The sequence below is a fragment of the Vidua macroura genome, chromosome 3 (assembly GCF_024509145.1).
Source record: "Vidua macroura isolate BioBank_ID:100142 chromosome 3, ASM2450914v1, whole genome shotgun sequence".
Classification (NCBI taxonomy): Eukaryota; Metazoa; Chordata; class Aves; order Passeriformes; family Viduidae; genus Vidua; species Vidua macroura.
The window spans coordinates 83,685,308-83,698,136 of record NC_071573.1 but is presented as its reverse complement, the minus strand read 5'-3'; the positions used below and the strand labels follow the sequence as shown (position 1 = coordinate 83,698,136).

Here is a 12,829-nt window from a genome sequence, read left to right as displayed (position 1 = left end):
AGTATTGCTCTTTTTCTGATGTGGTTTTGGAATATTTTAAGTCCCTACCAATTACTTTCAATAGCAACTCTAAACTGTTTTTTCTGATAGCTTTAAGTCTCTGGTTATCCTGAAGACTTGACTCCAAATAATAGTATTGCAGTCTTTTCTCATCACAGTATATTTAAATGCAACCTCAGCAAATGTAGTTTTAAAATTGTAGTTTTTGTCATCAATAGAGATTTAAAAAGTTGGAAGTTTGGAAATAAAAATAGATTATTGCAGTTAAATGTTGACATAACTTCAAAAAACACAGAAGAAAAGCCTGAGAATCTATTTTGTGTTAATTATTTAACATACAAATAATGCCTGTTATAGAGTAAATTTGGGATTTCACAAATTTTCAGTGTGTTTTTTTAAAAATGATTGCTGATTGGTCAATTTTTATATAACTTTATTGCATAGTCATTATTTTTTATTTTGCCAAATGGACTTGCATGTTTTTTTTTTTTATTATTATGTTATAATAAGTGACTAGTCCATGCAGTATTGTTGTACAATTAAATGCAAGCAATTTCCTCAGGTCTTTCATGCACACTTGCATGATGTTGTCTATTAAAATTGGTGAATGTTTGGTTTATCAGTTCTGTCTCACTAACAATGAACATGCATGCAGTAATGCTGTACCTCTATTTGGTGTGTATATTTCTGTACATGCCGTGGCAAGGCTCTTGAAATACCTGTTTTCTTTTACAGACTCAGTTAAATTTACTTCTTGAGAAGCTTCACAGTACTGTAAGTATATATACAGATGTAGGTTCACAGTTTTTTGACATAAGACAAAATAGATTATCTCAATATTAGGACTTAAAATAAATGTGATTAGTAATTGCTGTAGAGTTTGCAGCTACATGGCATTTTGAGACCATCTTCCTGTGCATGTAATGGTTGTTGATTTACTTGAAAAAGAAAAACCCACCACCTTCAAAAAAGTTGTAGAATGAAAGTTCAAAAATTTGAATAAGCAATGTGAAATCTCTCTGTGCTGCTCCTTTTTTGTCACTTTTAGTTCTTTCTGTGCATTGGTTATCATTGATGACTAGTTTGCAGAAAATTTAGAAATGTTTCTTAGAAGTAAGTTATCTAAGAAGTAGTTTATTATTAATTACTGTTTTTATATTCCATAAAGTCATTAATTTTTTTTTTCATTTTACTTTTTTGATGGGCTGTAAATGCACATGTGGTCAAAGAAACTGAGTCCCCTAATGAATATTTGTTAATTTGGCTGATGTAATTAGATAGTTTGTGAAATTCTCCATGTACAACATACCATTTTATTTTAGAACTTGGAGTTGCAGGAACACAGTGTTGTTTCTCTTGACCACATGTTCTAACCAATTATAGATATTAGGTTATACTGTGTCAAAAAAAGAAAAAGAGTGGAAAATCAAGGGAAACAAAGCAGTGATGTACTTGGAGTATAGCCAGCATATAAGATTTTACTGTAGTCATTCAGTTGGTCTGAAGGGTGATCTATTTCACCCAGAACATTCTGGATCTGAAATACAGTCCAGGGAAAAAAGTGTGTGGCCAGGCTTGCTGTACTCTTGAGTTTAGCTAATCCATGATTGAGGAGATATTGTCAATGTAGAGTTCCCTTGGCAGGTGTTGTCTCATTCTCAGCTCAGAGGTGGAAAAAGAGAGAATATGCTACAAACTGGGATTAATATTACGTTTTCTGAGTCCCAGTTTTGTTTTAGTATATGCAAAGTTGTCATTAACAGTCACCTGTTACAGGAAAATCTGAATAACTAGATGGTGTTTAGCAAAATGTTATCCTTGATGGATGTGAAATGATCAGAGAGAGCAGTGGTCAAAACTGTAGCATACATGGTCATAACAGAGGAGCAGACTGGAACAAATCTGGGAAGGGAGACTGAAGCTGTGAGCCAAAGGAAGTTGTAAAAAGTAGAAGTTAAGGAAGGTCACTTCATCTGGCATGATTCTGATGGAGTCTGGCAGCATGTTTGCTGATGTGAGCTCTGGGGCATTTTAGTGTTGTGACTGTGGAAGATACTGAGGGTAGTAGGATATAGAGTCATAAATCATAGATTGTATACATGTTAAGGAGAATAGTTGAGTGAAAATTCAACAGAATTGAGGATCCAATTAATAGCTTGAACATTGAGATCAGTTACATCAAGACCAAGGTTACAGTGCAAAACTGATACATGAGAGAAAAAGAATGGGGCTTGGACTTGATTATCTTTAAGGCCCATTCCAACCCTTTTACATTCCATGATTCTATGATAATGTCAGCATTTCTCTTTTAGAATTCTATTCTTTTGTATCTTTTTTTCTCCCCACTCATAAGTCTTAAATCATTAACTGTTATTTTAGGACTTTTACAAATCTGTGTATTTTGCTAACTTCTTGCTTTGTTCATAGGGGTCAAGCTTTATTCGCTGTATCAAACCTAATCTGAAGATGACAAGTCACCACTTTGAAGGAGGACAGATCCTCTCTCAGCTTCAGTGTTCAGGTAATGTATGCCTCTGGTATTTTTCCCTCTGATTTTTACTTTGGTGATTATATATTACCCTAAGTTTGAAATATATGGGATGAAAACAGTAGTTCCTTGCTTGAACTGTTTTCTAGAAGGTAGATTATTTATGCTTTATAAACAGCTATTTAGATTTTTAGTAACTTAGCATTCATTTTAGAAATAATTCAAATTCATCTGAATTGCCATTAGGACTCTTGCAAAGAAGAGTTGCTCACAGTATTAATAGGGCACCAGTTCAGCCTGGAACAATAGAATTTTAAATTTCTTTTGAAAAAGTTGAAGTGTTAGAAACTCCTGTATGCATTTAGAGGCAGTCAGTGTTAGCTGAGATGTCTAATAATTGAAGCACACCAGCGTTCTTAGGTTTTATAGATACTATGATCAAGTTTAATTATACTGGTGTACTTTCTCAGAAGCTTCTTTATATCATTATTAATTTGATTTGGAGCTGAACATCTAACATGGATGAAATACTGCATCTTCATTATTCTTGAAAAGCTAGATGCTTTCCAAATTTATAGTTTTATTTGCTCATGCCCCACTGAACTTTTTGAAAAACAAAGACAGTATAAACAAATTAAATTTCTATTGAAAGCAAGTATGCAAAAGATGAAGTTTTGCGACAGCAACCACAACTTAAGGTCTAACTTGAAAACATAGCTGCAGCCTCTGTGGATAAGGTTATGTCAAGTAGTGGGTAAAACCTGGTATGGCCTGTGCTCCTGAAGTAATTTGAATCTTACTGACAGTGTGTGGGCTTTACTCATGTCCTAGTTGCAGCCAAAATGTAGTAACATTATTCAGGACATTAAAGTTTCATCTTAGCGGCTGATAATTTGTATTTCAAGTACACTAAATGTTCTAGCACTGCATATGTATTTGAGTTTGCATCTGCACCACATCTCACAAATACCATTCACATGATTAAAATAAAAGCCTGGTTGGACGTTATTTGGTGCTTTGGGGTGTGGATTTGGGTCTTTTTGTCTTCCCTTTAAAAATGAAAATGTCAAATCTGCTGAAAAAGAAAAAAGGTTTTAGAAGAAATATTAGAAGAAAAATCCTATGGATGATTGAGTGTTACTTACTTCTCAAATAGGGAGAAAACTTTATGGGCTTTTCTCATGTGGTCAGTATTAACTTTTTGTGACTGATCACATAATCAAAACACGCTACAGGCTTGATCGAATCCCAGCTAAACTTTGTGGTTTAGTCTCTGAACAATGTATTTGAGTCTTATGTCACAAACCTACTGGTTATCATAAAATTCACTGCTTAATTTGCATGATACTGATCCCAGCTTTTGCGTATGTGTCTCTGTGAATTTAGGGATGGTGTCAGTTCTGGATTTGATGCAAGGTGGTTTCCCATCACGAGCTTCATTTCATGAACTATACAATATGTACAAGAAATACTTGCCTGAAAAATTGGCTCGACTGGACCCTAGGCTTTTTTGCAAAGTAAGGAATTAATTCTTCTGTATCATGCAGGAGAAAAAATATATTGTGATGTTGGCTTTTTTGTTTTTTTGAAGGAGGCAGAATATAATCCTTTCTGTTTTCTGTGTTTCAGGCCCTATTTAAAGCCCTGGGACTGAATGAAAATGATTACAAATTTGGACTAACCAAGGTGTTTTTTAGACCCGGCAAGGTAATCTTTTTCTTGGAGTTCATGACTATGAATCTTAGAATAATTTCAGTTTGAAAGGACCTTTGAAAGTGACATTGTTTAACACATTGATAAAAGTGTGGCCAACCTAAATAAGGTTGCCCATGATTTGTATAAATAATTTTGTTCATTTTCTTTGAATAAACCAGAAAATTCATACTGATACAATTAGTTTTGTAGTCTTATTGCTGATGCTACAGCATTTCTAATGCAATGTTTGTATTCCAAGAATTATGTTGACTATTAAAAAGAGGAAGTCAGAGCCAAGAAGAAATATTTTCTAGTAAAATCTGTTTATAACTGAAATCTCTTTCTGTGATTCTGAGCACTGCTTCTATTCAGAGAAAGGAGATGAAGTCAAGAGCTATTGTGATGAGAAAGGAAAATTATTGTAATCCCAGAAGAATGTTCTTCTTGTCATACAATTACTGAAAAGTAAAAGTGCAGGATTTTCAGAAAATGTTGCCTTCAATGGGAAACTTACACAAAGGTTAAAAATTGAGAAGTGCTTTCAGCTTTTTTTTTTCTCCCAGATATATAATTAGATGTGTCTTGAAGTTGTGGAAGGCCAGAGTTCATTTCCAGGATGTTGAAAAACAATTGATTTTTAAAAATTTTGGCAATAAATATTTTTGGTGATTAGTAAATGGTTATATTATTCAAAATGCCAAGTGTTGGACATCCATAAAACAAACATATAAAAAATCTGCAATTGTAATTTCTATTATCATTAAACAATAAAGAGTAATAAAATTTATCTGCTGCCTTTAATTGAAAGCTGATCTAATGACATACAGTTTACGTTAAAAATATTTTAACATTTAAACTCAGCATGATCTCAAATGATAATGTCTAACACTCTCTGTCCTCCTAATATGTAAAACTTGTTTTAATTATCATTTAGTTTGCAGAGTTTGATCAGATAATGAAGTCTGATCCGGATCACTTAGCAGAGTTGGTTAAACGAGTGAATCGCTGGCTTATCTGCAGTCGTTGGAAAAAAGTTCAATGGTGTTCTCTCTCGGTGATTAAATGTATGTGTTTTATGTTTTATTAACTCCAAATGTTTGTTAAAAATACAGCAAAGCAATTATTAACACCTTGAAATGTAGCCAAGGACATGTATAGTATATGGTTACATACTGAAGTCTGAGTAATTGACTTCGAGGTTGGTGGGATTTTTCTTGAAGTTTTCTTTGCATAAGGTGGTGTGGCACAGAGACTGGCACTTGTGGTGTGGGAAAAGTCTGATGCAGAATGTCAGCAATCTCTAATAACATGGAGGGTGAAAACTGTGCATTCAAATGGGGAAAAAAAGCATAAAGGCCTCCTGCCAGTGCACACACGACTGTGCATTTGGACCAGCACAGTGTGTCACTGATTGATTATTATTTGTTGCTGTTTATAGTGGAGCAAATAGAATTTCTGAATTCTTATGATACAAATTTCAAGCATCAGAGATTGTAGCACTAAAATCTTGGTTTTGACCTAGACATTGATGCCATTTAGTCTATTTTTTTTCAGAAAGACAGCACAGAAAGTATGTCGCCATGTGCAAAAAGTAGAAACACAGGGAAATAATATTATTATTTCTTTGTAGTATTTTGTGGGAAATTGGAAGCTAATTTTATTCCCAGTACAAAGCTGAAACATAAACAAGAAGTGGAGTGCATCTTTGTGACCACCTGAGTCCAGTGGTTAAACATCACTGTGTTCACAAACTGTGTGCTAAAGGCAGTCTGGATCCACAGGCATCTCTTTTCTCTAGTAAATCTGTAAAACTCATTTATTGTTGCACTTCTACAATACTCAGCACACACGCATGTGCCAATGCCTTGATTCACTGTTTAACTTGCTTCCTGGTCTCAGTAATTTAGAACCTTTAGATGAAGACTGCATTAGAACAAAAGCTAGATCTTTGTTCTGTGTTTTTTTTCATTCCAGTGTTATAGAGAAATGCTCAGTGAGTTGTAGCCACTTTATTATCTCTAATAGATACTGGCTACTTGCTTACTCTTCAACACAGGACTAAGACTTCAAGTTTCCTGCTAGCTATAGCCTGTGACTTTCAACAAAAGTTACTGATATCTGTGAATCTGGAGGGGTGTGTGAGTGTGCACACGTGCCATTGTTCCTGTTGGATTTGGGTGGGAGCCTCTCTGCTTGGCCCAAGATTGTGAAGTCTGCTATTCTGTTTCTTAAATGTTGTGACTCCAATATAGAGCAAGCTCTCAAGCACACATAGTCTGCATACAGTTTTGAGACATCAAATGTGTAAGGAAGATAAAAGTTGTATTAAACTATATAAACCATTAAGATTCTATCTTCTGTGTGTTTACAGTGAAAAATAAGATAAAATATCGAGCCAGTGCTTGCATTAAAATACAAAAGACTATTCGTATGTGGCTTTGCAAGAGAAAGCACAAACCACGGTAAGAAGATATTCCTTGGTTGAAGAAAATATGCTTTAAATAATATTTTTTGTGACTGTAAGAAGAAGTTTACTTTATTTAAATAAATCTGTCTGAAATCATAGAATGATGCTAAGTACAACTGAAGGAGACTGAGAGGTTCTGTGTTCCTTCACTCTTTCCCAAGGATGAATAGACTAAATCTGAACCTTTCCTAAAGATGTTTCTTTAGCTCTTTGTTTTTGAAATCCTTCAGTGCCAACCTCGTTTTTAGAAATTTTTTATTAAGTCTGTCTAATTTAATTTAAGCTCATTAATTGCTGTCCTTTACCCATTCACACCTTCCTTTATAGGCTCCCTTTCATTTTTATCTTCGAAATAATAACTTTGTCTCCTTTTGTATTTAATTCCATTAGCTGATTGTAGGGAATACTGATGGAAAAACTACTTCAATAATTAAGCTCTGCTGACACCTTAATGTTCTTTGACAGAGATGCAACTCTGTTCTAGTTGAGGGCTTCTCAAAAATTCTTTTACATCCTTTGAGAATTATGTTTCATTTTGAATATTGGCATTTCTGACTTTTTTTAAATATTGAGCTAGTTGGTGCTCATCTTTAATTATTTGATTTAGTTTCTACTTTTGTGTGTTGATTTGCAAATCTCAGTACAGTGATTTCTGTTTAGGAAGATTGTCTGCAGAGTTGTAACTTCTGTGTGGGGCCTTCAATAGTGGTTTTAAAAAAAAAATCTTGAGTTTTCCTGAACTCTTCCCCAGCCTTGTTTTCTCAATCCTTTGGGGTGTAATGACTGTGTTCATTCTGGAGTGCAATGTTTTGCAGTTGAGTTTTATCTGATTAATTCTGTTATTGCTCTTTGAATAAGTAGCACTATTCAACCTTTATCCCTTCCAGTTAAAATCCTCTAGTGGATACTAATGATTTATTATTGTGAAAAAAACCAGCCAAAAAACCAACCCAAATTAATTCTCAAAATAATAATGCATTTTTCCATTTTGAGTCACTGTCTGCGAAGTAATTTTACTTACTGCTTGGAAAAGGCTCCATTGCTTAGTTACTTGGTGTGATAATGTTCCAATTTAAAAAAAGAGGGTGAGCTTTGTCAGAAGGCATAACTTCTCTCCTGTCTACCTTTTTTTTGCATGAGTGACTAGTGGAGTTTTAAAAGTATCACCTTCCAAAATAATTTCAAATAAGCAAATAACCTGTCTTACCTTTACAGCATTGATGGCCTGATAAAAGTACGTACATTGAAGAAGAGACTTGATAAATTTAATGAAGTAGTAAGTGCTCTGAAGGAGGGGAAAGCAGAGACAAGCAAGCAGGTCAAGGAGTTGGAGGATTCTATTGATGCTTCAATGACCAAAATTAAGGTATGTGATAATAATGAGAGAACTAGTATCTTGTACTGGAATATTTTAAAAGCTTCATCTAAAGGAGAAGGCCAATGCATTTTTCTTAATAGAAAATATAGTTAATTATAGTGGTCTTAATTTTCAGTCATTGGGTAATTCCTGTTTAAAATTATTTGTAAATATAACTGAAGTAAATCCTGAAAAGAGGTGCATATGTCTAGACTTTGGTATCTGTATGTCAAAATGGGCACTGAAGGTTTTAAAGAAAAAATGCATGTTGATATTATGAGACAAGTGTTGTCAATAATTTGTTTGTTGCTTTCATTATTGGAATAATGCGCATTACCATTACTTTAACTTAATAAGGGCTGAAACAAGGCATTTATCATAGAATAAAGACATTTCTTTTCCAGTTATGAGTTTTTTCAGACTTGGTAGTAAAGAGAATTTAGCTTGCTGATTATGCTTCAGGTCTGTAGTCCCCTCTTACTTACCACAGAAGCACAAAGACAAAATGAAAGCACACTGGCATTTATTAATGTTAGAAAAAATATGGTTTCTTGAATTCATGTTTCATGCAATATTACAGCTTACTTAGTGTACCACATTAAGACTTCTCTATTTAAAATCACTGCTGAAAAGATGGTAGAGTTCACCTGTCAACTTAGAGTTCTCTTTTCTAATAAAAATGATATAATTTGATTATCATCATGATACATTATCAGAAAAGGCCAGCAAACCCCCCATATTGCAGTTTTATTAGTAAGATGTGAATTGTAAAATGAAGTTAAATTGTACCTGTCAATAAGGTTTGAAGACATGTCTAGCAAAGGCTATTTTTGAAGCATTTTCAACCTGTAATTTTTTACTAATAACTTTTTAGAAAAAGTTAGTCATAACACAGTGCAGTATTTTTTCTGAGTGCTAGCAGAAATAGTAAGCAAAACTATTTTATGCTATGATAAAAAAGCAGAACTGTAAATATCTTAAAGAAGATAAGGACACAGTGAAAAAAACACATGGGAAGGCCTTAATTTCCATCCTAGCATGTTAAGAATTAATTTCCGTTGCTTAAAACGGCAAGATTTAAAACATGAAGGTATGTTTTGAAAAGAAGTTAATTTCAGTGATGAAATGGAGATGACTTTGTATGGTTTTAGAGGAGAATGGGTCCCCAGGATTTTAGAAAGAAAGGATTCAAGCTTCCCAACCCTGAGGTGTATATATGATTTAAGTACAGTGTTCAGTGATCTCATTTCACTTAATCTTGTTTTAGTACATGCTTTCAAAAGTGAAGTACAAATAAAAAAGAATTACCCCCTTATTATTTTTGCAGACCACTATAATGACTAGAGAACAGATACAGAAAGAATATGATGCTTTAGTTAAAAGCTCAGAGCAGCTTCTGAGTGCACTGCAAAAGAAGAAGCAGCAAGAGGATGAAGCAGAGAGGCTACGGCGCATCCAGGAGGAAATGGAAAAAGAAAGAAAGAGACGCGAAGAGGAAGACCAAAAACGAAGGAAGGAAGAAGAGGAAAGACGCTTGTGAGTCTTGAATTTGAATAAGTTGCTGGTTATAGAATGAGAAGAAAAGGAAGGTCTTTTTAATGTAGTTGTTTTTGATATACTTTCACTTGGAGAGTCACTTGGATTGTATTCCAGGTGTTCTGTGCAGTGTTGAAACATTTCCTTTCCCATTGACTTATAAAGCAAGTGTCACAAGAGCATATGGAAGAAATTATATGATGCAGCTGGAAATACAGATGAACTTGAAAAATTCCATGACTTACATGTAGTATCCTATCATCAGGATTGTACTGACTTCTGGATTACCAATCAGTTTTATGAAAGAGACTTTGTATTTCTTATATTTCTTGTTCACTTGTATCATAATAACACATTTTCATTTCCTTCTCCTCTTATGTAATAGGAAATCTGAGATTGAGGCAAAGAGAAAACAGGAAGAGGAAGAGAGAAAAAAGAGGGAAGAGGAAGAGAAGCGTATTCAGGTTAATGCTTTAGCTGTGTGTGGCATTGGGGGATTTCTTGTTATTGTGGTGGTTTTGGGGTTATGTGTTTGTTTTCTTGTATTCATTTACTTATTTATAAATCTTTTTTATCGCTTATGTTCTCCACTGAGTCTAATGGCTTCTTTCTATAAATGTATTTCTCAGAGTCATTCACCAGTGTTGGTTTATTAATAAATATAAGGCAAATGTCATGTTTAGGGCATCCCAAGGCAGATCACCTATTTCTAGTTCCCATGCAACTTCAGGTATTCTGAGTGGAGGTGCATCTGTTTTTAAAGGGTTTTAAAAGTTATTTTTAAAATATGCAACATTGGAGAATCCTAGTTTAGCCTTTAAAGGTTTTGTGGCTGGTCCATGTCAGGCATGTGTGGCATTCTTTTACTAAAGTCACATCTCAACTTGGACTGTGTTGTTTACTTGCTTAACTGCAAACACTTTCAGAACATTGGTAATAATGAGAGGATCTGTCCTTGGTAGCTCCTTTGGCTACATTCATGTACATTAAATACATGCAGCTCAAACCCCACTCCTCCTTGATTTCTGAGCTGTGGATATCTGCAGTGCCGAATGTAATTTACACTTTTACTTTAAAATTATGTGTTTGGATCCAAGTGGATACATAATCCTGTAGGGTGCTTCATTCTCCCACATACAGTTAATTTCTCATTGTCTTTCCTCCTGGTGGGGTTTTATCATCTAATCTAAAATAAGATTCATAAGGTAAAACCACTGGTGCAGCTGTACAGTTTTTAGTGTTTTAGTGGTGCAACTTCACAATGATGAGTGGGAGGCAGCTTTGTTTCGTTTGTTAATTTTTGGACACTGCAAAAACTTGGGGTATGTGCCTTTTGAAGGTATGAATTGGATGATCCTGTTTTATTTACTGTGTGTGCAAAGCTTTTTGTGGAGTAATGATGGTAAACTACTGCTGCTGTTTGGCTCTGCAGAGACAGTATATTTGAATTGCTCCTGCACTGCACTAAGTTGGAAGTTGTACCATTTGCTTAAATTCCAAACTGGATCATTTCCACAGAGAATTCCAGTGTCTGTCTTAATCCCTTTTCAAAATGAGCTACAGACCTGTATCCAAAGTACTGCCTATTACAAAGTCTTGTGATGCCAAGAGCAGAATATCAAGGAAGTATTGTGTTAGTGCAATGGAAGAGTAGCCACTCTGTTTCATTTGAGTTTTAATGATTCTGAAAACTTCTGAACACTAATTTTTATCATAGTGAACAAAATTCATATATTAAAAAAATAATTATTTAGTACTTTATTAAAAAAGGTAACATTTGATAAACTATATGAAAACCAAGATTCAGTTTGTAGCTGTTTCATTTTTCTTGGGTCAAACTAAATACTAATGCAGTTAATTTTTCCGTTCTGTAAAATGTACATGTATTCAAAAGCTAATATATTACTTAGTATTTTTTTCTAATATTGCTTATGTGTCCTTTTGGTTTTTATTGGGTATGGTTAAAGGTGTCTTATTCTAAAACAGGCTGAAATTGAGGCTCAGCTAGCTAGAGAACGAGAGGAGGAAACCCAGCACCAGGCAGTGCTTGAACAGGAACGCCGTGACCATGAGCTTGCAATGAGAATTGCCCAGAGCGAGGCAGAGCTCATCAGTGACGAAGCCCAGCTCGATTTAGGTTTACGCAGGTATGGAGCTGAGCTACGTTTTCCTCTCTGTAGTTTTTTTCCTCCCTATCCTCATCCCTTTGAGAAGACTATGCTCATGTTGGTTTTATGGAACTTTGTGATCATTAAATGGAGCTTCTAAGTCAGTGTATTAGAATGTTTTTCAAATTAAATTTTGAAATTTGTTAGAAATAGATTGCTTTTTCTTAGACTTTCCAAATTTTGCATCTGTCTACATCAGTAATTTTGTAGGTGCTTGTGAATATGACTGCAGTTCTCTTTCTTTTTTTGAGTTCTAACAAGGATGGCAAACTTAGAATACTGATTTTTATGACTCATTTAAAGTAGGGAATGGAATTTCTTCAGTGGTAAGTAATAATAAAATACATCTTTGTTAGGACTTGATGGTTCCATTTGTACAATGAATTTGTGGGGGATATTTTTTTTTTAAACAAGAAGCCCTCTTTGAATGCAGAAATAAAAGTAATTTCTGGGCCCTGACAGGTAAGTTCTTTTCAAGTGGACTGAAAATATCTAACATAGATGGGTTCAAATATTAAGTGTTAGTCTTGTTTTGTGTCAATTTTTGATGTGCGATAAGAAGAGCTTTGGATGCATAGAACCACCACTGCCTGCAAGCAAGAGCTCTTCATATGTAAAAGGTGATGCCTTAGAAGCAACTTAGAAGTTCCAGTAAAAGTGGTACTTACTGGTCAGGTTGCATAAAGGCACCCTTGAACATTATTGGCGACTTCATTAGTATGACTGCTCAGTTTGTTGTTGTTGAAATGAGTGCAAGAAAATCCCCTATGTTGCCATGGAATTTCAAGCTCTCAGATGTGTTTCTTTTGCTACCCAAATTTCATCTAGATGTATAATTTTTTTTAATAACTGTATGCCTGCTTGAGATAGGTGGGTAATTTTTTTGTCATGTTCAATACTGACTTTTAGACAGTTCCACTGAAACAGTTGTGTTTTTTCCCTCAGTAAAATAGTTGTCATGTTTCTCTGATGAGACTGACATGCTCCATTCACAGAATCAGAATGGTTTGTGTTGGAAGGGGACCTTGAAGATCATTTTGTTCCACCCCTCTGCTCTGGTCAGGGACCCCTTCCACTAGACTAGGTAGCTCAGAGGCCCTTCCAAGCTGGTCTTGAGC

General features: G+C 34.6%; 1 protein-coding gene across 4 annotated transcripts in view; it reads left to right on the top strand.

Moving 5' to 3' along the window:
• MYO6 (myosin VI) overlaps nucleotides 1-12,829 on the top strand; it is a 72,903-nt gene that overhangs the window by 43,583 nt on the left and 16,491 nt on the right. For all 4 annotated transcript variants that reach the window (XM_053973906.1, XM_053973905.1, XM_053973904.1 and 1 more), the window contains exons 18-27: nucleotides 736-774; nucleotides 2,428-2,521; nucleotides 3,875-4,005; nucleotides 4,118-4,195; nucleotides 5,118-5,247; nucleotides 6,555-6,645; nucleotides 7,866-8,016; nucleotides 9,335-9,543; nucleotides 9,929-10,007; nucleotides 11,530-11,690. In XM_053973906.1, the coding sequence (XP_053829881.1) occupies nucleotides 736-774; nucleotides 2,428-2,521; nucleotides 3,875-4,005; nucleotides 4,118-4,195; nucleotides 5,118-5,247; nucleotides 6,555-6,645; nucleotides 7,866-8,016; nucleotides 9,335-9,543; nucleotides 9,929-10,007; nucleotides 11,530-11,690 (1,163 nt within the window). The remainder of the gene's footprint in view (nucleotides 1-735; nucleotides 775-2,427; nucleotides 2,522-3,874; nucleotides 4,006-4,117; nucleotides 4,196-5,117; nucleotides 5,248-6,554; nucleotides 6,646-7,865; nucleotides 8,017-9,334; nucleotides 9,544-9,928; nucleotides 10,008-11,529; nucleotides 11,691-12,829) is intronic.